This window comes from Ambystoma mexicanum, chromosome 8 (genome assembly GCF_040938575.1).
Source record: "Ambystoma mexicanum isolate Mex_15411 chromosome 8, UKY_AmexF1_1, whole genome shotgun sequence".
Taxonomy (NCBI): Eukaryota; Metazoa; Chordata; class Amphibia; order Caudata; family Ambystomatidae; genus Ambystoma; species Ambystoma mexicanum.
The window spans coordinates 779,241,612-779,266,376 of NC_090929.1; the positions used below are offsets into that span (position 1 = coordinate 779,241,612).

Sequence of the window (24,765 nt, forward strand, 5' to 3'; positions counted from 1 at the left end):
AGTAATGGCACGTGAGTAATAAAGTTGCCCAATGTCTTTAAACGCACCTTCTTTTGTCTTTCAGATGCGGGATGCAGCGCCGAAGGCCTCCGGAGCGTGCGAAGAGCTGGTAAGCTTTTGTCTTTCAGATGCCGGAATGCAGTGCGAAGACCTCCGGAGCATGCGAAGAGTAGGTAAGCCTTTGTCTTTCAGATGCCGGAATGCAGCGCGAGGCGTTGGTGACAGCCGATGGACCAGGTAAGAGATGCGCTGCCACTTAAGACCGTAGTGCTAACCTGTTCTTTCTTTGTCTTTACAGGTGCTGCTGAAGACTGGATTCCAGGATGGTAAGCCTTTATTCCCTTAGGCCCAGGATCAGAAGCAGAAGACACGATGAGCGTTCTGCTGCAGAGAATGCAGAATAACACAAAGCAAGATTCATCCATCGGGTGTGGTTTAAATAGCCTCCTGTAGTGCTTAGATGTCTCCTTCCACAGCCACGCCTAGGTAAGAAAAGAGTTCCTGCTTTCCAGAAGAGTTCCAGTGTTCTGAACCTAGGGAGTGGCTCCTGCCCCACCCAACAGGAAAAGGAGTCCCAAACAGAAGAGGATCAGGGGTTCAACTGGCAGGTAAGTAAGCAGCATGGTCTGCTGCAGGTAAGTCCACCCAAGCATTATGAGCCCGGCGCTTCCAGCGCTGGGACTGGGCATCTTTATGAGCCTGGTGCCACTGGCGCCAGGACAGGGTCCAAAAGGTCCCAATTGGGACTGGCTGGCCCTCGGAACCGGGGTTACGGGTCTGCTTCCAAGGGAGTCGGGAAGCAGAGATCATGACAGCTTAAGGCTAATTGCAGGAGGGAAGATTTGCAGTTTGGAATGTTTACTGGTGATGCTGTTGTCATCTTTAGCTGGTCCTTGTGTGCCACGGCAAGACCTCCTCCTCTTTTTCCTTCTTGGTTGGCTTTTTTCAGTTTGAACTTGTTGGGTAGGGAATCATGTGCTATTACCTTGCCGTTTTGAGTTGGCTAGGTTTCAGTGAGGAATAGGCTGCCTGTCCCTCCATCACTTAGCAGTTTGCATATTTCTGTTGTGTTTCGACATTGATCTGAAGTTGACTAGGTTGCAATTTATCTTTTTGTTTTCTGGGTTGTATGTGTCCTTTGATGGTGGTGTTGGTCATTTGAGTTGATATTTATTTGTTTTTCCATCAGATTGTTTCTTTGGTTTTGTTTCTGTTTCTTCATTGAGTAGGTCAAAAAAGCTGCGTGTTGGGTTGAGGTTTTCTTCCGGATCATCTGTCTGCTCACAATAATGATTCTTTGTGTCACGCCAATACTTTGTGATGAATGGTTTGTTTAGGTTGGTTGTGCTTTTGTGGATTTCATATCTGTGTGTTGTGTTTCCAGCGATCCTCCTTATGTGATTACGGTTCTTATGGTTGTGCGGGTGGGTGATATGTTGATAGGTAGTGCGATAAGTAAAGTGATTTTGGTCTTGTTCCAGCAAAGGGGCTCTCTACCGGTGGGCGGTTAGGAGTGCTATTTCTTGGTTGGTTCCCGGGTGTGGTGTTTTGAGATGGTGGGCCTTGTTCCACCTGGTTTGTTCTGTTTTGGTTATTTCTTGTATATCACTCTTTCCAAGTACAGTGCATTTTGTGTTGTGAGCTTGTTGCTTGGAGGTTGGGTTCTAGTTTGTTTCTGTATTTTCCAAATCAGGTAGATTTTTCAGGTGTTTCCTGGTGGGCTGTCTGTTTGTCCTCATGGTTTTTCTCTTCGCCTGGGCTGTTTATTCTTTTGCAGCATGGAGTGGAGGTGTCACAGGGTGTAGGGTGTAGGATGATATTATAGGACTATACCAGTGGTTGTGTTGTCTAAGGGGCTGTACTGTTTCAGGCATCAAACTGTCCCATGGGTAAAGCTATGACAGGGGCTAACCTTGTCCCGGGGGCTAGCCTTATCACAAGGGGTATCCTTATCCCTGTTTTGGATCTTATCGCATGGCCAGAAACCTTATCCTTGGGGTGGGGCCTTATCCCAGGGATGGGGCCTATTCCAAGGGCAGGGCCTAGCCCAGGGGCAGGAGCTATCCCAGGGGCAAGGCCCATCGCAGGAGTGGGAGCTATCCCAAGGGCGGGAGCTGTCACTTTCTTTTTTTTCATCTGTGTGGTTTTCCCCTGATGGAGGCCCATTAGTGCTAGGGGCTTGTGATGGGGCGGTCTCCCAATGGCAGGTCACAGAGTGCTAACTTCCTTGAATCAATGTGGCTTTAGCTTCCAGATGGGTTTGGCTGACTTTGGTGGGGCCTTGTGGTTATCGGGTTCACAGTCACGAAAGCCTCTCTGTGGTTGTTGCATCTCAGTCTCAGAGTCCCGTGGTTCTTGGGAACCCCAGCTTGTTAGGGACTTGTAGTGATATCAGGTTCACAGCAGCAAAAGCTTCTCTGTAGTGGTTGTATCTCAGTCTCCGAGCCTTGTGATGCTTGGTAACCCCAGCTTATAGTTCCAGAATTATCAGTCCAAAAGGTTGGGTGGCAGAGTGGTGGGGTTCAGATGTGGTGAACTCTAGGAGGTGTGCTGTAAAATGGAAAAATCTCACAGTGGCGAAATTCAGTATGGCCTTGCCCCAACACAGCACAGTTAGGAGTGAGTCTAACCTCAAAGCAGTAGAATTTTAAGAGAGGAAGCTCATGGTGGCAAAGTTCTAAGAGAGGGGAAGAGAATCACAGTGGCAAAATTTAAGTCAAGGTGCAAGGTTGGCCAAACCTTAAGAACAAGAATTCAAGGTGAGGCGACTCAAAGCAGCCAAGTTCAGAGTGATAGGATCTTACAGTAGCAACATTTAGAGTCAAGACTTTCACAGAAGAATTCAAAGCTCAGAGTGATAGTCTCACAGTACCAAAATTCTAAGTGACAGAGGCACGCAGTGGTAAATTCAAAATTCAAGAACTCACAGTAACAGAGTTTAAAGTGGCAAAGTCAAGCAGCGGCAAATTCAAAGTTAGAACATTCAAAGCAGCAGAGTTCAAGGTGACAGGATCTCACAGTGGCGAAGTATACATGACAGAGTTACCCAGTGGAAAACTCAGAGTTAAAAGATGGGCCTCATTCCGAGTATGGCGGTCCGGAAACAAGGGTGCCAGTAAGCTCACTGACACCCTTGTTTCTGGACCGCCACACTACGAGTCTGCCTGCAGAGGCCATTGCGCCTGGCAGGGTCAGACCTGCCAGGTGCAACTGCCCTTGCAGGCAGACTTTTCATGGAAGCACCAGTACCCTTAGCAACGGTGCTGGTGCTTCGGAGTCCCCATTCCCATGGAGTCCTATTGGACTCCGTGTGAATGGGAACCTACCGAAACCCCTGCCTGACTTGCCGCTCCGCAGGGACTTGTAATGTCCTAGTGGCACAAGGAAGTCAGATGGTGGATTCAGTGGTTTGAGGTCGGTGTCAACCCCGCCGGTAGCACCGGCGGGTTACCGCCGACCTCATAATGAGGCCCTTAGTGACAGAATTCAAAGTGACAGAGTCCAGTATTGACAAATTCAAAGTTAGAAACGCACTGCAGCTTAGTTCAAAGTGGAAGAATATGGCAGTGGCTGATTCAAGGTTCAAAAGTGTCAGAATTCAGGTTAAGAGGCTTCTTTAGTGACAAGATTAAGAGTTAGGGAACTTACAGCAGCCCTGTCCAGAGTTATGTCATGTCATTTGGCACTTGTATAGCAGTAATGTCAACGAGGAGCCCTAGTCAGGCAAAATGAGAATGTTGCAAAACACAAAGACTGGACAGACCCAAAACAGGAATCTAAACTGATAAACTTAGTCTGGCAAAACGCAGAGGTGGCAAAATACAAACATTGGTGGGACTCAAAGCAGCAATCTAAACTGGGAAACCTACTCAGGCAATGCCAGGGGGGCAAAGATCAAAGAGTGGCATGAGGAGACAGGAATTAGATGTAAACAAAGAGAGCTTATAGTTTTTGCTATAAACATGTATTCAAAATAAAAGGGGGGTTGAAAATGCCTACCTGTCCCTATCCTAAGTGGTATTGTCCTACCTCAATCAAAAACTAAGCGCCTGACATGTGTCAAGATGTCCAAAGCAAAATGTCCTGTGTCCGAAATCCTATCCTAGCCCTCACACTCTACAAGTAACTCTATTCTGATGAGGATAATGTCTTTGGGCTTGAAAGTGCACAAATGTTCAAGATCAAATGAAAAATGTAACTCCAAAACAAAAGTTCACAGTTCCAGGTGTTGGCTCCCTTCCCCAAAAAAAAGAATCAATTACGCAACCAAAGTTTTTTACAGCCCAAGAGGATAACTCCCTCCTCTTGGTGTCAGAGTTCACTCCTGGGGAGCTGTCGCCCTTGCCTAGGTCGCTTCAAAACACTTAGAAACCCCTAAGGGCATGAGTCTTCCTGGGGGGGTCCTCAGGTCATCAAAACAACTTAGACTTGTCTTTGCCTGGTGTACTCCCATGCCAGGACTTTCTCATGTGGCTTCTATACACACTGGCAAACTTGACTTTGCCTGGTATAATCTCCTGCCAGGACTTTCTCATGTGGCTTCTATACACACTGGCAAACTTGACTTTACCTGGTATACTCTCCTGCCAAGGATATTCTAGTGTGGTTCCATTTACACACTTGAAAACCTGACTTTGCCCGGTAAACTTCCCTTCCAGGGGGTTTCTCATGCAATTCACTTTACACACTTGCAAACTTGAGTTTGCCTGATATACCCTCATGCCAGGGCTTTTCTCATGTGATTGACTTTACACACTGGCAAACTTGACTTTGCCTTGCATTCACCTTGTTGTATATTTCTCACATTCATGTTGTTATTATTCTGAAGACATCAGGTCTCAAATTCTCTTTCGTTCATTTTGCTTGTTTTCATCTGTCCTTGATAATGTTTCTGGAGCACCCCGATGTCCCAGGTTCTCTTCTCGGGACTCACCGGATTTCCTTGGCGTCCTCCAGCTTCCGCAGTAAACAGGTTGCAGCGTTCCTGGGTCCTGCTTTCCTTTCAGGCTTGTTGCCTTCACTCAGCTGCTCCCGTGTCCCTCATAGCTCCTGCCTTGCTGTGGAGCCCTTATCCCTGTTCGGGCTGCTTCAGTACTGCTGCTCGGGCTCCCGCAGCCACCAGGGAGACATTCTTCTTCTTCCTGTCGCGGCTTTGATATGGCGAACGAGCATCTGCAGTCTTTCTTCACGGGCTTGCTCCACGGTCTGCTTTGTGACTCAGTTGTCCCTCAGTCTGCACCGAGAGGACAAAGCTTTCCCTGGCAGCATCTCTGCTCTCCATGCTGGTTGAGATTTTTAAATGTCCCGACACGTATCACATGTTTCCAGACACTAGAGTGCGTGAAGTGCTTCTCTGACTCATTGATCTTAATTACGTTCAATCTCCTCTTTCCAGTATTTCTATGCATATGGGATCGATAGCCAGTTCTTGGTAACTTACTTGTGGAGTATTGAAAAAGGCCATACGTAGATTTGGGGGAGGTTTGAAAAGTGATCTTCATTACTGACAGTTCTTGGTAGCTTATTCATGGAGTATTGCAAAATGTGGTCTGTAGAAATGGTCACCACAGTATGCCATTAAGGAATGGAAGGAACATCCATATAAGGGAAGGGGGATATATGCTCTCACCTAACAATGCTGTGTCGTTCCCACGAGGGTTGCCTCCCAGCAATATGGTCCTCCTTCTTATAGCATCCCCCAGGATCAGGATCAGGTAGCGGGTGCCAACCCCTGGCCACCAGGAGAGAGGCTACCTCCGGTAAAGGAGTGATGACATTGTCCGATTCATCACAGTAGCGAGACTCAAGGCAGCAATCCAAACTGTGAAACCTAGTCTGGTAAAAAGCAAAGGTGGCAAAGTACAAACAGTGGGGAAGTGTAAAATAGCAATCTAGATTAGGAGCCCTAGTCAGACAATGCAAGTGTGGCAAAACATAAAACAGTGTTGAGATTCAAAGCGACAGTCCCCCACCCAGTTGGAACACCCCGGGAAGCACCATGCAGGTGTGGCAAAACACAGTAGTGGAGAGATTCAAAACAGCACAGCCCACATCTGGAAACCCTAAGGGAAGAGGACATGCAAGAGTGGTGGCACACAGTAGTGGTGAGATTCAAAACAGCACAACTCACACGTGGAAACCCTGAGGAAAGAGAACATGCAAGAGTGGCAAAATAAATAGTGGTGGAATAAGGAAGTAGACTTACAATCAGAGTGTTCTGGGGGATTTGACTGTGGTCAGATATCAGATGACTGGATATAGTGTAACAAATCTACATTAGGAGCACTCTTTGAATAAAGAAACCTGTGTGGTGAATTAAGGCAGTGAAAAGAGTGAGTGACAATGTCTCTTACCTTATAGTAGCTGTGGATGGCGATCATAGCATCCTGCAGGGCTGGGGCGCCTGGGCCAACAGGCAAACAGGGAGGCAAATCGTGCTTATCCTCTGCCGTATGCCTGGCTGCCCTGTCAGTGGCTACCCTAGGAGCAGTGCTTAAGAAATGGAGAGTGGGAGGTGGAAAGGAAAAGCACAGAAATAAACAAAGCACTAGACCACAAAGACAGTGCACTCTAGGAGCAGTCCAGAACAAAAATCGGACTGCAAATCTCAGTAAAAACACAGATAAATCGCTCCAAAAAGGCACCAAAAAAGCCCTAAACTTCTTTCCAATCATTTGTTGTACAGTGTGGCTATAGATATAATATGAATACTTAGCTCCTTAGGACCAGCACCACCATAGAGTTTCTCCTGTATTAAATTTCTTGACACATCAGCCTGTGCCTACTGGCACCACGAACATGACAAAAGTCTAGGAAAATATGCAGGTTTTGTAGCATAGCTCCTCTTTCTCTAATCATTTAACGGATCATGTAATGATCACTGTGATAGTGTATTCTGGCAATAATGGTATAGAGCAGCTGCCCAGGCACCAGTCTAGAGGCAAGAGATCTGTGTGCTCAATCAACTACACATTGCAGATATGTTACGCCTTGAAACACATTGTGCATAGGTGCATAATTAATAGCCACAGAATAAAATAACATTTTTAAAGAAATAGTTGTGAAGCATCAAAAGAGTCTTCATGAAGTATTCTATAAAGGATTTTATGGATCCTGATGTGTTAGAGTCACCCACACCAGTAATCCTTATGGGAGTTTAGTTTCTATTTAAAGGTGAATTGCCTAGAGGGAAGAGCTTACATTTGCACTTATGTGCAAGCAGGTCCCCTCCAGGCTATTTTCGTTTATTTGCACTGTGGTGTGACAATTAGCAGTGTAAAGAGGTAGCAAAAGCCTCTTTACACTTCTCTATTTGCACTCCCCAGTGCAAATTGAGTAAACTGTGCCTGCCATGTGGACATGGCAGGCAGCGTTCACAAGCAAAAAGCAGGCGGTTTCCATGGGAAATCCTTGTTTGCCAAGCAACATGAAAATCCCATGGTGGTGTGAAATCAAGTTGTTTTAGAAGGTGGAAGGCAAATGGGAGATGGAAATATCACTCCCGTTACACCCATACCCTCTGCCTTCAAAAACTATGAAAATGCCCCAGAGCGTGAATTATTTTACGGCTGTCTTCCACCCAACATTTGCACTCGAGGGAAATTGAAAATGAGTTCAATGCTGTTCTAACTGGAATGACTTTCCAGATCTTCATTCTATGCAGTGATAACCTAGAAGGGGGCTTCAATATCCTTATGGTCAGTAGCATGAGAGCCAGAGGAGTTTTCAACTGCAGAGATCCTCTGCTCAAGCATATCCCGCCAGTTACCATGTCGATCCAGGACTGCCTGAAAGTGATCGACCTTACTGGATATGGAATCAGTTTTGGGGACATTGCCACCAATGCCCTACTTAAGCTTCCTCAGCATAGTCTGCATATCTGTTTCCATGTCCAAGTCTGAAGTGGCCTGCTCATGATGCTCTGCAGATGGAAGATCAGGCAGAGAGGAAGCGGGCTCCCTGGAAATCTTCTCTCCTTCCCCAACCTCAAAAGTGATCTTAGATTAATGGCCATCTGATTTACCAATGGCTACCTAGAGAGTTATCAGAATACCATTCATAAGTAGCACAGGGTGTTGGCATCAACCACCCCTAGGACAGCACGACTTTGCTGACCTTCAAATCCTCAGCTGCTTCAGGGGAACAGAGAGGAAAGACCAAACAGCAAAGGGGCACCTCCATAAATCAGCTCACAATGCAGATCAGATGCAGCCCTGTAGAGGATGGGACACAGTGCACTGTCTTAAGCTGGCACTTAGATATTCATCTTTTGTTAGGTTCAGGCAGGAGTGCATGACACTCTTAGTAGTGCCTTCACTAATTGAAAAGTAAGTGGCCCCATGTCACAACTGGGTCACCTCTGACCCGGCTGCACCAAGAACAGTACTACCTAAAAAGGCTTAGCCCTGTTGACTGGCCAGGTCTGAGCTAAGGCAGGGCCACAGCAGAGCCCTGGGTCACAGCCCAAACCACCACCAGAAAGGGAGCATCAGCTTCAGTTAGCCCCAGGAGCCATGGATGGCCAAGAAGAAGGATGACTAAAACTATTGCATTCAGGGTCCTCAAAAGCACCAAAACCAAGGTCAAGGTTGAAATCTACAAATGAACACAGGATGTTGATGCATGCATCGGGTCTTACGCAGAGCTCAGAATACCAGCACCATTAGGGCTCGGCTTGTGAGTGGCCCCACATTTTGAAAGTTTAATTTTTCTTTGTACCTCCTTTTTTCATAATTGCAGCATGTGCTTAGACTCTATTTGCATGTTTCTGTTGTATGATAACCATATGAAGATGAGCGTCTTTAAACTGTTAATGTACCTACACAAGGCACATTTACCCACATCCTGCACATACACCTACAGAATGCACATGCAAACGCCATTTCCCTGTGCAGACACCCACACACTCTGCATTACCCAATGTGCTGCACAGATGTCACATGAACCAACATACTGAGCCTGGGGCCTGTGATGAATCTTGCAGACCCATCACTGATTACCCGGTGGTAGTCTCCTTGGACATGGCCAGGGAAAGGCAGCGTCTACCTGGTCCTGACCCTGGGGTTGGTATCAGGAGGGAGGACCATGTGGGAGGGGACGAATATCGGGGGTAGTGATGACTCCAACAGGAGGGACGTGGTATTCTTCACTCTCCTGTGAAAAATAACCCCTAATTCCAGAGTCCCTGGTGGCATGTTGTCATTATTCAGAACCCTTCAGTGGTAAAACCCTGAAAGCCTGTCTCATTAAGTTTTCCAAACAGAAATCTATTTACTCTTCATATGTACATAACACCTCTAAAATGCATTTAGCATCTAATGTTTATGATGGTTGTTATTTAAACAGAAGTGTCCAAAAATGTAACTTAAAACAAAACTAAAATTCCTTTGGACTCCAGAACTTGAACAGACCCCCATATGTGGGATATCATAAGGGGGAAGCTGGAGCAAGTCATACCTGTAGTCAAAAAGGTATAAACAGTAAAACGTGCAACTGTGTTATACTTTAAAGGAAAGTGAGCGCTTTTTGGAAAGAGATACCTGGCAGGAGTGCACATCGGGGGGTCTGCAAGAACCAGAAGGGGCAATGCCAGGCAGGGGAGTACACTGGAAATAGATAAATTTACCTTGCACCTTTTGATTTTGTGTGTTAGTCTGAGGGTCAGATACATTTTAGACACAAGGTCAGCTTGCTTTAGTTTTAGTTTCATAGGCAGGGACACTCATTAGGATAGGGACATATAGGCCTTAATCCAAACCCCTTTTAATTTTAATATAAATGGCCAATGTCGAAAACATTACAACTTTGTGTCGGCCTCTCATTTCTGACCCTTCGCACAGCACACTTTCACCTATACACTGCATACACAAGTTTGCATTGCACAACAATTCTCACACTGCATATATATTCACAACACACTTCCCATACAGCCACACAATACACACATCATCCTTACACTACACATATAAACACAAACTGCACTTGTACCCAAAATGCTATATATACTTTACACACTGATCATACACACTGAACATACAAACCCCACTGCAGAAACACTCAGAAAATGCACACATGCAGAAACACCCTGACGCTGCACATTCCCCCACAAACTGAATGGTCACATTAACTCAGGCATTACGCAATAGCTGCAAAAGCCCAAACTATTTACATTGTGAAAGCTTGTAATATGTGAGGTAATAAAATGATTTATTTACATTTACAATTATTAAAAATCCTTAAAATATAGAGATTGTATCAGTTTCATGAATTAAGTCAAATAATTCATAGGTATGAAGGCATCACAGGTACGTATAGGTTTTTAATTCATTAAGAAACGTGACACAAACTACCCAAAGAAAGAAGGCTGTCTGTACAAAACAAAATGTTTGCAATGTTTTGAATCAAAGCAACAATGTTTGGAGGAGAAATGTAAAACGCATAGCAATATATAGGTAGGCACTAAAAAAAGGCAGGTAATGTTTAGACATACACACAGCACCCACAGACACTGAAGTAGGAAATAATGAGAACCTGAGTGTAAGAAGGTACACTATATGTATTTGAAATTTCACATTTAGAATCACAAAAGCATGCTGGCACACTGACCAACAGAAGCAGCAATGATAAAAAGGAGAGAGTATGAAAACTATCACCAGCCAACAATTTAATTTATTAACAGCTAAGCACAACTCTGTATATTTGGAATAAGTACCACCAGGAGTGAATCGGATCCTTCACTTCCATACCATTGTACAATATTCATGTGCATGTAGAAAGTCTAACAAAAAAAGACAGGACGCTGAAATGGTATCAATCCCTCAAAAAGACAACATGCTTAGATACTTACAGTTGCTTCCCAGGATTTATGGATCCCAAATCCAGATCTCTGTCAAACTCTGTTCTAATATCTTCAAGTCCACCATCTTCTCCAAAGGCTCCCCATTCAGTGTTAATGCACATTCGTCCTTCATCTCCTTCCACTAGATCAATGTTACTCATTTCTTCCATGTAACATGCATTTGTACCGGTACCTGCATGGAGAAATCAGTCTTCTGTAAAACAAGCTAGAGAATATTTGAAATACAACCAAATGAGCTGATTGTGCGTCACAAGCTGCCGCCCAGAATGGCAAGGAGTTGGGTGCTGGTGAGAGCTGTTGAATGGTGCAACCTGTGTGTTTAAGACCTTCATGGCATGCTGGTTCTGTCCTAGTTCTCACTGTAGAGGAGGTCACCTACAAGTAAAAAGTAATATGAAGTGTTTGTACTGTATGTGTGTTTGAATGTAATGTACGTAGGTGTGTGCAAGAATTCGGAGTCAGTCTGTGCATGGTGCATGTAGCATGTATATGTTAGTGTCAGAGTATGTGTGCATGGCTGACTGAGTGTGTAGTTACCTGTCTGGGTATGTAAGCGTGTGTGAAAGCAATGCATGGCTTGATCACATATTTTTGCATGGTGCAGGATGATGAGATAGATTGTAGCCACTGCCTCATGTATATGAGTTACAGTGACCATTATTGGCATAGATAGGCTGTGGCTGAAACCTCATGCAAGCGATTTACAGTGACCATTACTGGAATAGACAGAGGCTGCAAACATTGATTTACAGTGACCCTTACTGGCAAAGATAGATTGTGGCCGAAGCTTGATGCAAGAAATTTACAGTGACCACTACAGGGCATGAGAGATTGTAGATGCAGCTTCATGGAAGTGATTTACAGTGACAATTACTACCATTTATAGATTGTGGCCGCAGCCTCATGAAAACTGCCTAAAATGCTGCTTTGTACTATTGTGGCATGGCATTTACTCAATGTAAATTGTATGACTTTTTATCCTATTTTCCTCAAAGAGTGTGATGTAAAATACACTATTTCAACGCATTATTTTACAAATATTCTTAGGGGGAGAACTCCACCAACTCCTCTACATTATTGTGGGCTTCCTCACTAAGCTCAGTTGCTTAGGCTTATTTGGGAAATATTTAGGCCCCTCCACTGAAAATATTCACAAACCTTGACTGAGCATGAAACATTTAGAATCTTCATGCACCAGCCCCGCCTGCACCAAAAGGTGGCTTTCCTACTGCCATATTTGGCACCGGTAGCACAGAGGAGAAATCCTGACCATGTGAGCCTTTGGTAGAAAGCACATTGCTGATATAAAAGGACAGGGGACAGAGAAAGGGCCATCTTAGGTATTGGGCAATGACATTAGCTGGCAACATCTGTCAGCTCATGGTGTACCAACTAATAGGCCATTAAATACAACTATACAACATTAGATTTGTCACCTCTTCCTATCCCAGATCATAACAACTGGTAACAAAGGGTTTGTCCATTCCTGTCATGCCCACGTCCAGAGCTGTCGGTACAGCTCCCTACACAGTATGGGCCCTTGGCTAATGCAGCCAGATCTGGAGAACAGCCTCATCAGAGGGAGAGGGGAAGACACATACATACATGGGGCTGACTGCCCATGCATTGGCAGAGGACTAAGGGTGAGGAGCATCAGTGAAAGCATGCTGCCCACTACTGATGGATTCAGGTGCTTACAAGGCACCCAAATCCATGCTGATGAATCCCATATTTACCTATCGTGAGCAGAGTGAGAGCCCCTGCAAGCAACCCCTCACTCTAACGTGTGAGTACACGACTGCCAAGCATGCTGTCAGAAGCAGTGCCGGAGTGTGAAGGAGACTGAGCGCAGATCCAAGTTCTGAGAGAGACTAGATTCACCTACAGAACCACAGAAAAGAAGGCTGAGCCCCCTGGTACACATGCATTCACTTGACCGCCCATGCATTGGCAGAGGACTAAGGGTGAGGAGCAACAGTGAAAGCATGCCAGTGAGCGCAACCAGCCTAGTACTGTGTTGAAGCACCTTTTTTTCTACACCAGTGTCTCTGTGTCGTTCCGGGCGGTCCGATTGTTTATCTCATCCCTTCCTGGTTTACACCTTCAGTTTCTTTGGGCTAGGCTGTACAAAAAACCCAGACTCGCTTATAATGGAAAAGGTTGTTTTAATATGACAGGCCACAGCGTACAAAACCACGCTAACCTGGCTCATTGGCCTTACAGACAACCAAACCCTTAACAAATACATCAAAACAATTAATCAACTCCCCATACAGATCCTCCTCCTCCCTCCCTTCCCCCTTCAACTCCCCTCACCATCTTTCGCACCTTTCTCTTACATCCTGTCCCCGAGCCACTGCCCATTGTCTTCCATACCTCTGCCCCACTGCTGTACCTCCAGGCTAGCCGGTCTGTCCAAACAGTGTTAATCCCCTCCTTTACTGTGCTTATAACCCTGTCGGCTTCCCCAAACAAACCTTCAAAGGACTGTGTCCCCAGCATACAGAAAAAACCCTCTCCAGAGGTGTTCCTTCTGTCCCACCCCTCCCACTTCACTTTCAACTCTTCAAAATCTCCTCTAGCGCTATTCTAATATCCAAAATATAATATTAATTCCCCAACATGGCCAGGTGAACACCGTCCTCTCATGACAAACTCCATGTATCTTATTTCTGGTTGTTTCACTGTGTGCAATCCTCAAGCCGCACAGAATGTTCCCATCTCCCTGTTAATGTTCTTCCTTGTTTTCTCTATTGCCTCTTCTCTAAACGCCCCTCTAAATTCCCCTCTCCACACTTTCCTTGGCAACAGCTCAGCTAAATATAACTTAACCTCCGGCCAGTCGTTCCTCCAAAAACATGATGTCCCTTTTTATTTTTTTTATTAGCGCCACCCCTGGCTCTTTCACAAGATCCTTTTCCCCAAAATAAATCACTACTGCTAACGGCATACCATTATCGCTCTGCACCCCCGCCATCATGGCAACATTTGGTTTCACCTTAAACCACCCAACCCTGACCATCTTACCAACACATCACTGTAGCTGCGCCCTAACTGTGTCCCAAACACCCTCTTCCCGCTTGGTTCCCTGCCCATGTCACCATAGAATGGTTTCAAATCCAAATCTGAGGAACCTCTCCATTCCATTGTGAAAAAAATGCTGCAAAAAATTCGAGATCAATGCTGTAATACGCTGCTACCCTATTTCTATCCTTACTTCTGCCCTTTCCCCAGGTCCCTGATATAAGCTCTGTACTTCTCTGATTTCCAGCGCCCCAATCTCATTATGTCCTGTTCACTCATCCCTAGCTTCTTCCCCTCTGATGCTGCTCCTATTCTAAATTAATATGTTCCAAATTCCTACCTATCGTCCCCCAAAGCTGCTAAGGCTTTCCTCATCACCCACAAAACACGCCTTGCAGTTGCACCTTCCCAATTCTCACCTACAAGCATGGCCATCACTGCAGCCACAGTGCCCTTGCCCCGCTCTTCCTATTCTCACCAGATACAAATCCACCCCCCCCCCCAGCCACTTGAACCCAAAACCCTTTACCATGCTTGTGTGTTTTTGACCTCTTAATCGAAATCTCTAAACTATTTTCTGGGAGAGGCACATCTTCCCACTCGAAACCCACCCTCCCTACTTCCTCCACCAATTCGCCATGTAAAACATGCCTTAAACATCCCTCCTTCCCATTACGACCAGCAAACCGTCACCTACACGCGACAGAATCTCACAGGTAACTCTGCCATCACTGCCTTTCTTCTAACACCCCTCTGCCCCCTCCCTCTCGCCCAACCCTGAAGGTTCTTTCTGCCATTTCACCCTCACTAGGCTTAAAAAACCCACGATTTTTCATAAAACCCTATCCCAGACAGTTTCCCTGTTATAGTTAAAGATATTGCTCCACACTTCAGGAACTGCGCCACACTGAATACTAGTGAAAAAGTTGATATTTATTGTACTGCCCTTTATAGATAACACGTGTTTCGACACGCCAGTGTCTTTTTCAAATCAGGGCTATTAGCAAAGCTACAAATATTATTCATGTAGTGAAATTCACAAAATAAACATGTATTATAAATCAAAATGCAGGATAAAACAGATATAGGAACAGGTCATGAAAAAGTGAAAAAACATGGTGTGGTGTAGTCACAGAAAAATAGGGAAGGGTGGAGGGCAGGCTTCTCTGGGCGAGAGAGGCGGAAATGGAGTCGCCCTCCTTCACCAGATGGAAGTCCGCATCATCTGCAAATTCAGAGCGACCGAGCATGGCCTGAATCAAGACCATGGGCCTCATTACGAGTCAGGCTTTAAGGGGTTAACAGCGCCGTAAACCGCACCGACCCTTAACGCCTGACTCCGAGGTCCCTTTGCGCCATGGTGAGTTTAACGCCTGCTTTTTGCAGGCGTTAAAATCCATGGCGCTAAGGGACCATGGTGCTATTTACGCCACCGTAATTTACGGTGGCGTAATTAGCGCCTTCCCCACTCCCATTATGCCCTATGGGGCAAAAATGGGAATGGGGAAGGGTAAATGGGAAATGGGGATTTACCGCCCCACTCACCTTGGAATGGGGCGGTAAATCCGCCATCCACCATGGTGTAAACATAGTTTACACCATGGTGGTAAGGGTACGACCCAGGCGGTAACTTACCTCCTGGGTCGTAATGAGGCCCCATGAGATGGCGTATTTTCTTTAAAAATTCAAATGTTTTCATTGACATGTAATATGTACTAGTACTCGATATGTTATTTTTTGTCTGACCCGTACATGTGATATCAAGCGATTTTGATGTTTTACACTTTTTAGTTCAACCAACTTGGACCTGGCATTACATTCATCATTGATTAGACAACTGCAGGCCCAAACTGTGTGTGATAGATGTTTTTTTGTCTAGTTACATTTGAGCAGCGTAACTAGGTATGTGTCCAGTTTGTCCCACTATCCTCCCTGTAGGCACCCCCATCTACTATTAGCCATATAGCTGTCTCTAGTTATACGGCTATGTATTATACATATATTTTTCTATGATCCTTTCATCATTTTGTATGATACTAATTAAGTACAACTCATCGTACAACAGAGCAATTTATATGTATATTTATGGTTTAAATTTCTCTTTAATCTTAATAATATATTCAACTTGCAAACCCATGGGGTTCTTGCTAAACATTCCATCATTGTTGTTCTTTAGTGACATTATTTGTAAACAAGCCCAAAACATGGCACTCGTTTTTTGCCTGACTCTCTGAACGGGACTAAACAGAAATAGTAGTAGGACTAGGTTTGTCAAGACAACCCTTGTAAACCCAGGACAAGCGACTTTCTGACCGACTCAGATGACAGAAGATTGTGTGCAATTCGGAGGTAAGCTCCAGCTCTAACTGATTTTGTACTCAACAGGCTTTTCAGCCTTATATTCTGATATTACGTGCACGAGCGCAACTGTAGCGCCATGTGCCGCAAGGCTGCATTTTAAGCATCTGCTTTGCTGTGTTTGGAATAATCCAGCGTTTATGTTACAAGCGCAATTGTAGCCCTATTTGTCATACGGCTACACTTTGCCGCTTTGGATTATATACAGTGCTTGCCCTAAATATTTACAAAACGTAAATGATGACTAGTTTCTTGGCAATATCTTGTCCATCAATAATGTTAGATGAAATATCAAGCGTTTTTCTTATTACCTGCAAAACAAAAATGATAATGTGAGATGAGACATTTTTCTCTTTAAGTAGTGATGGACGAGTGCAGCCGCAGCACTTTCTCTGCACGGCTGCACTATTTACTATTTAGGTACTGTGCCCAGTTTGAATGATAACGTACATTTACTTCAACACGACCAACGCTAACTGTTTGGTAATTCTTACCAGATGAGATATTACTATTCATTTACAAGAAGTGACACCTATCTGTATCAGTTTAGGCCCGTACTACGTGACGCAGCAGACGTCAGTGTTATGTATCTTTGTAAATGATAAACTATATGCTTTGCAACTATTGTTTAACCCGTGATTCTTGGCATCACTTTCAATAGGGGGATTCATCCCGTGATTTTTTGTTTCACTTAATTGGAAAATTTTGATTTGGAATATAGGTAAGACCTCAATGGGCACAACTCTTTATAATTTATTTAAAAGGATATTTGATACCTACTTTTCATGACCTATTCACTTGATTGGAAGTACTTAATAACGTGTTGTTTCTATATTTTTTCCTATTGTTTTTTCTTGTACTCACCTTCAACTTCCTCCCATCGACCCCTCCCTATTTTTCTGTGACTACACCACACCATGTTTTTTCACTTTTTCATGACCTGTTCCTATATCTGTTTTATCCTGCATTTTGATTTATAATACATGTTTACTTTGTGAATTTCACTACATGAATAATATTTGTAGCTTTGCTAATAGCCCTGATTTGAAAAAGACACTGGCGTGTCGAAACACGTGTTATCTGTAAAGGGCAATACAATAAATATCAACTTTTTCACCAGTATTCAGTGTGGCGCAGTTCCTGAAGTGTGGAGCAATATCTTTAACTGTTTTCTCAAGGGGTTGGCGTCAAAAGCCCCTTATCTGCCCCACACCAACTGCGACAATTGTTTAAATTGTAATAATAGCCAGGTGCATGGAAACGTTCTCAGTTGGTACAAAAACAACCCCAGAATTGTGGTATAGCCAGTTTCCCTGTTATAGTTGCCTTTGACAAACCTTTGTCAATGATGTTCATGATATAGTTCCCCACATCCTCCTTCCTGCTTTCCCTAGTGTCCACTCTCCCAGCGCAACTATGAGCTCCTCGTCCCAAATTCCAACCATGCTCTCCAGTAAGTTGCCCTTGCACTTGCAGCCAAAGACTTCTCCACTTGGTGCAGCGTTCTCAATCTCCTGGCACCCACAAGTCCATTGGGATCTGGTGCCCTTCTTGATCCACTTCCGGTGCCAATCCCTGGAACCTCTGCCACTAAAAATGAGACAAGGCATCAGCAATGCCATTATCACTCCAAGGGACGGACATGCCTTGCTCTAAACAAAATATTATGTTGATGGCACTAAAGCACAAACTGTTTTAACAATCTGGACACTCTCTAATCCATGGCAGACTGCCTGTTCACCACCTCCACTACCGCTGTGTTGCCCACATTAAAATTAACTTCCTTGTTTTTGAACTTGCTCCCTCACAATACCAATGCCACCAATAGTGGAAAAGACTCAAGAATGCTATATTCCTGCCCCCTTTCTTCCATTGATCTGTCCACTCCTCTGCGCACCACTTCCCTCGCAAATACACCCCTAAAGCTCACACCCCTGAAGCATCTGAAAATACCTGCACCTCCGAACACAATGGGTCACCTGGCAGCAACATGAACACGCCATTGAAACCTCCAAAATCTGTAACCCCACCTTAAAATCTTCCCTTATCCTTAACCTTATCCTGTGGTGCAGCTGCTTAGCCTTTGACATGATATGCAACATATTCATGCAAAAGGTGTGCCCCAGAGCCAACACTGTGCATGCAAAGTTCAAGTTGCCCAGCAATTTCTGCATATCCTTCAACACCATCTTCGGCACTCCTACCACTCTCTGCAACATCCCCAGCATCTTTGTCGCCTAGTCCTCAGGCAATCAGGATGACATTGTCACAGAATCCAATTCTATTCCTAAAACACTACTATCATAGCCGGCCTTTCCATTTTCTCCTTTCCCTGGGGGAACTCCCAACTCATCAATTAATCTCTGAAACACCATCAACATATTTTTGCACTCCTCCTTTCCTACCCTACCGATAAACAAAAATCACCCGGATAATGTAACAAACCCGACATGTGGACCAGGAAGGACTAAGGCATGTGGCATGTCCACACTCCCCAAGCCCCGTGCCCACCCCCGACCCCACATTCAGCAATCACCCACCTGCAGCAGTGCAGATCCCTGCCTGCACGATTCAGACCTAAGCAGCATTCACGAGAACAGCACTGCCATTGCAGGCCCCGTCACTGCACCCTCGACCACTGCTGCTCCCACCATCAGCCTTGAGGCACGGCTGGCGAGGGTGGAGGCCAAACAGGAGTCTATGTTGGACATGCTCCGGCAATATATCGCGGATGGGGAGGACACGAGGCATGGGATAGCCCAGGCCATAGCGGGGACCACAGCCGCCATAGCCGCCAACACAGCCACCATAGCCGCCAACACAGCCGCCGTCAATACCTCGGCATTGCTGATGAGAGACTGTCTTGGGGCCATCACGCAGGTCCTCACATCCATCCTGCTGCACATGCCACAACCCACACCAGGCGTGCAAATGACCACAGCTTCCTCCCCATCCACCACACCCGCTTCCTCTACCCCCACTTCCTCTGGACCCTCCAGCCCTGTGCGTCAAACACGGCGGGGTGTGAGGCACAATGAAGTCCCGGAAATAGTGTGGGAGAATTATGGGAGTGGGTCAGATTGTGTTGGCGGTGAATGGGAGCATTAGGGGGAGTGCATTGGAGTGTTTGGGAGTTCACTGGGGGGTTTTGGCAGTTCACTGGGGGGTTTGGGAGTTCACAGGGGGTTTTGGGAGTTCACAGGGGTGGTTTTGGAGGTTCACTGGGGGGTTGGGGTTGCACTTTCTTCAGTTGATATCAATACACCCGTTTTGTTAAAAAAAAAATCAATGGCTGGACATTCTTCTTTTCGTGTGTATCAATTTAATGTATGGCAGTGTACAGTGGCCAACTCCCCCCATTCCCTGTGTGCATGTCCACATGGATACAGTGTACAATGTGTCACTGACACATATCTATCAAGGTCCCTGTGGGTCAGAAGTATTCGTGAATCAGTGATTGGCATACTGCAGGGCCATCCTGTGCATCACATACTGGCAGGGGTGCTGGTTCTCCTCCATCTTCATCCTCATCATCCTCACCCGGTGCATGCATGTCATTGTCAGGTGGCAGTGGTACATTTCTCCGGACGCACATGTTGTGCAGCATGACACAGGGCATGGTGATCTTTGCCACCTTTTCAGGCCTATAAAGGAGTGCTCGACCAGACCTGCTTAGGCAGCATAACCGCGCCTTCAACAGGCCAAAGGTCTGCTCAATCACAACACGGGTACGGGTATGTACCCGATTGTACTCCTCTTCATGGCTGTTCTGCGGGTTCCGCACAGGGGTAAGTAGCCACGGCTTCAAGGAATATCCTCCATCACCTGTAAGAGAATACAGATAGGTCGATGTGAGTCACTCTGAGCTGCCACCTTCAGGATACACAGTCATGGGCGCAGCTATTTGCTGTTGACCTGCACATGCCCCTGTACGTATGCACCAATATTGTTTAGATGCATTTGATACTGCAATATGGTGTGGTAGTCTGGATGGCGTTGTACAGATGATGCAGGGTGAAATAATGCATGCTGATGTGGATGTACTGTGGTTGTACGACAATGTTTTGCCTCCCATTTTTGCTGTGTATACTACACTGTACATGGTCACACTAGCCACATTGGAACAGTTGCAATCCTGTTTAGTCATGCATTGCTTGACATACACCTAGTGGCCAGGTTGTGCGTCTTACATGTGGTCATTGATATATGTAATTGGTCAAATGTGTGCCAGTGATGTGTCATGTTGGGGTTGGGAGGTTCAGGTCAGGAGACATTAGCTCTGTGTGCATTCTCCACTTACCGTCCATTCCCACCCAGGTGGCGTATGCATCCCCCCATTCCCACCCAGGTGGAGTAGGCACCCCCCTATTCCCACCCAGGTGGAGTATGCATCCCCCCCCATTCCCACCCAGGTGGAGTATGCATCCCAACACATCACTACCCCGAAGCTCTGCCATGGGCCAGTCAGGCAACTCACCAAACAGCCAGGCACATGGTCCAGCATGTCGCTCAATGTGACGGGGTAGCATGGAGTTATGCAGCACCATGGCATCATGTGTTGATCTGGGAAATTGGGCGCAGCAATGTGTGATGATCTTGCTGGAGTCACATACCATCTGCACATTGATGGAGTGGTATAGCTTGCGATTGCGGTACACCGCCTCTACGGCATGGGGGACTACCAATTCTACATGGGTGCAGTCCAGGGCACCAACACAATTGGGCATGCCTGCCAGTGCATGGAAGCCTACTTTGGTGTCGGCTATCTCCTGGGCAGTCCTTGGTAGGGATATGTGGGTGCTAACGTGCTTCAGGAGGGCATCCAGCACTTGTGTCATCATGCGTGAAAATAGTGGTTGTGAAATGCCATGCAGCTGGCCCACTGTGTGCTGGTAGGTGCCTGTGGCCAGGAAGTGGAGCACAGACACCACCTTTAGTAGCGGGGGGATGGCAGTGCGTATTTCTATGAGGCTGGCAATGTCGTTGCCTATCATGTCCTCTATGGTGGTGATGGTGTCCCGGTCAAACCGGTACAGGGTGTGGATCTGGTCAGGGGTTAGATTGAATGGCCTAGGTCTGATGCGAGGGATTGGTGGCTGCCTACGAGGTACTATTGGCTGCACTGGTGATAATTTCTGGGCCTGTCTCACCCTCCTTCTCCTCCTGCGTCTCCTCTGTGCTGCCTTTTGTTGCTGCTGTAGTTGTTGTTGTAGTTGCTGTTGTTGCTGTAGTTGTAGCAGTATAGGCAATTCCTCCAGCACCATGATTGCAAAAGCTAGTGGTATCATTTCGGTGTAGGAAGGGGTGTGATGTGTGGGTGTACTCCTTTTATACTGTGCCAGGCTCCATTGAGTCCACCTGAGGTGATTGTGTGCACCTGTGGCAGTTCGCTTGATTGCTGATTGCTGTTTACGGGTGGTCCGCGATGCCTGTATGGCCGCCATCGTGCGGGCCCGGATTACTGCCTTCGGGATGCCGGTATTTGCATGCCCGCGTGGGTTGTGATGTCCTCCTATTACCAGCATGCCGGTATTTACTCTCCGGAGGGGTGCGTGTACGCGCCCATGCCGGTATGTGGGGGCACGGTACGGGCAGTGCCGATATTGGTGGGTTGTCAGGTCGTAATGCCCCGACCCGTTAACGATGCCGGTATTACCATTCCACCTTCCTTTTTTCATTACCTCCATTCTCGTAATGAGGCCCAGTCTCTTTTATCAGTTCTATGTCATTTTCCCATTTTCTGAAGGTCGCATATCAAAACAACCAATTTTGTTTTGGTCAATTTTGTGCACCCCTCAGAAAACGGGAAACGGACATCACTGCTGTTTTTTTTTTTTTTTATTGGGGGGTTTCACCCCCCCAAATCTCCCCTTTTGTCCCCACAAGTCCAGACCCCCCTCTGCATACACAGACGTTTTGTCACACTCACACGCACACAAACAGACACACACGGACACTTTCATCAGACTCCAGCAGCTCATCCTCTCGATCTCGCCATGCCTGTCAGCCCCTACGCGCACTCAGTCACAGAGCAGTCTTTCGAAATCGATCTTTTTCAGTTTTGTTTTCTCAAAAAAGGTCTTTTGACCTAATACCCTCTTACCAGCTCAGTCGCCTGGTCCACACTTGCGTATGACAGTGCGCAAACATCTTCTGTGATAAAATCGTTCACTGACATCCCATCCGGCCATGGCAAATGATGAATTAACCTGAACTCCCCATCCATCTTCTTAGGCACAACCTCTCATGGCGATACTACTAGATCACCTTCCAACTCTGTAAATGGGCCCACCACTCTCCCTTTCGCAATTTCTTTGGCCAGTTTCCTTTCCACTGCCTCTGGTCGCTCCTTTGCTGCCTTTCAATTTTCTGCCTATCTTCTCACCCTAGGCCCCTGATGCCCCAAACTAAATCCATCCGGTAAACTGTCCCCAAAAATCAGCGCACCTATCCTATCCGGATAGAAATTCAGCCATTCCTCCAATTGTTCAATTTGAACTTTTCCCATAACCACTCTTCCCACACCCCTTCCTCTACCCTGCTCCTGCTGAGAAACATTGAGTGCTGGGTACCATCCCGCGCATCTACTGCACTTGTATCAAAATGTACAAATTGCCCTGAACCAAGCCTCTTTATTGAAGGCCCAGCATGCTGACGATGACTGCCCTCTTCCATCCTTTCCCCACCACGTCCAGGGCAGGGACACCATGAAAGGGCTGGTAAGGCACAGGCAGTCCACTCGCGGTATGCAATGCTGGATCTGGGCGTGTCGGGGACATCCATTGCTGCCATAGATCCATATCAATCTTACCCCACACTACTCTCTGATCTTAACCCATCCTTGCCCTAAACTGCTCATCATATCACAATACCCCAAAACTCACAAAAGCCTTTCTAATGACGTCCATGTACTTAAACAGCACTACATTTCTCTCTGGTTACTTCTCACAATATACACTGGCACATATAATAAATGCTGATGTCCTATTGTTAATTGTCACTGGTTCCCTGGGTGTTGATGCCAGCTCCTTCTCTCCTCTTTGGATCCTTTCTTTGCCCTCACTTCCCTATGTAGCAGCTTAAAAACATCAAGAAACTCCCCATCCCATATTTTTTCTTTTGTTGATGCCATCAGATGGGCCCCTAATGGTTTAGTTATACCCATGTAAGGTAACTTATTCACTTTATCCTCACCTTTACCTTCCTCTTTCCATCCTTCCCCTTCTTTCGCTTGCCACCCGTGCACTTGGGCTACCTGGTCCCTTCGTACCTCAACTGAATTTCACCCAATCCCCTTTGCACATACCAGTTCACAATCCCCTCGCCCATGTCCATCACCCCCAAGCCCGATCCTTCCCCCTCTTGCCTGCGACCCCACCTCGCACCCCCAACTATACCCATGCTGCTGACCATTCTCTACCATGCTCACCTCTTAGAGGCCGTGCCGCACCCTCCATTTGCGCCATCCTGGTTGCAACACCTCCTGTACTTTCCCTCGATAGGACTCCTGCTGTGGGAAATAAGACATATCAGCAGACCTACTCTGCTACTACTAATCTAACTCTGCTTGTTAGCTTGACCCCTAAGCCAAACCTCAAACTTCCCCCTTCACCTTGCCGTGTTCCTATCCATTCTCCACATCACCTCCTTCCCCCACTTCGATACTCTCCACTTCCTCCCATTCCCCTTGAGCCCCTTCCTCCCACACCATCTACTCTTCTTCCCAATCCCTCTCCCTTGCTGTATACCAGTCCTGGATTCCCAAACTGCTTGGTCCTGATTGCTCTTCTGCTTTATCCCAGTGTGGGGCATCCCCCCAACACTCCTGCATCCTCTGCCTGGGGAAGCCGCCCGTGCCACCTATCCAGCTGTGCATAAAGGTAAGGGTGTCCCGCCCTTTACCGCTCCTTCTGCTGCCATTTGGGCTGCACCTCACCCTCTTTGCTGTCCACTTTCTGTCTTTGAGGGAACCATTCCAGCTCCCCCCCGGCACTGTGGGTCATTGATTGGGATGGTAACCCCACCTTCCCCCTATGCTCTTGTGCAGGAACTTTCTCCCCTGCCTTTTCTTTACCACCAAAACCTTCTGGAATCCCCCCACAGTGCCCCCTCTCCCAGTTAACCCATCTCCCCTTCTACCCACTTTCTCGACCCTCCCTCTGCCAACCTCTGCACCCTGGTTGCAAGCTGCTTGCAACACGTTACTTTGTCCCCTTGTCAAACTGCTCACCTGTCCCTGTAACAGGCATCAATCCCTGGACGCCCTCTGCAGAATATCCCTTCTGCTTCTTCTGACCAGTTAATTCCCTCTGTATCCCTACCGTTTCCCTGGACACCCTCTGCAGAATATCTCTTCTGCTTCTTCTGACCACTTTATTCCCTCTGTATCCCTACCCGTTTCCCTGCCCGCCTCCAGGTTACACACAACCACCGCTGCAAGGGCCCCATCAAAGGCCACCCTGCGCTGGGGCCTCCGTAATGTCCAAAACTGCCTCCGACAACTGTACCTTCCTTGGGCTTGCTTG

At 46.5% G+C, this 24,765-nt stretch overlaps 1 protein-coding gene across 1 annotated transcript in view; it reads right to left on the bottom strand.

The window, feature by feature from the left end:
* The window catches only part of LOC138472439 (hexokinase HKDC1-like), a 1,340,644-nt gene that overhangs the window by 765,190 nt on the left and 550,689 nt on the right, over window positions 1-24,765 (bottom strand). Inside the window, exon 7 of the mRNA XM_069610606.1 lies at window positions 10,847-11,030. Within this exon, the coding sequence (XP_069466707.1) occupies window positions 10,847-11,030 (184 nt within the window). The remainder of the gene's footprint in view (window positions 1-10,846; window positions 11,031-24,765) is intronic.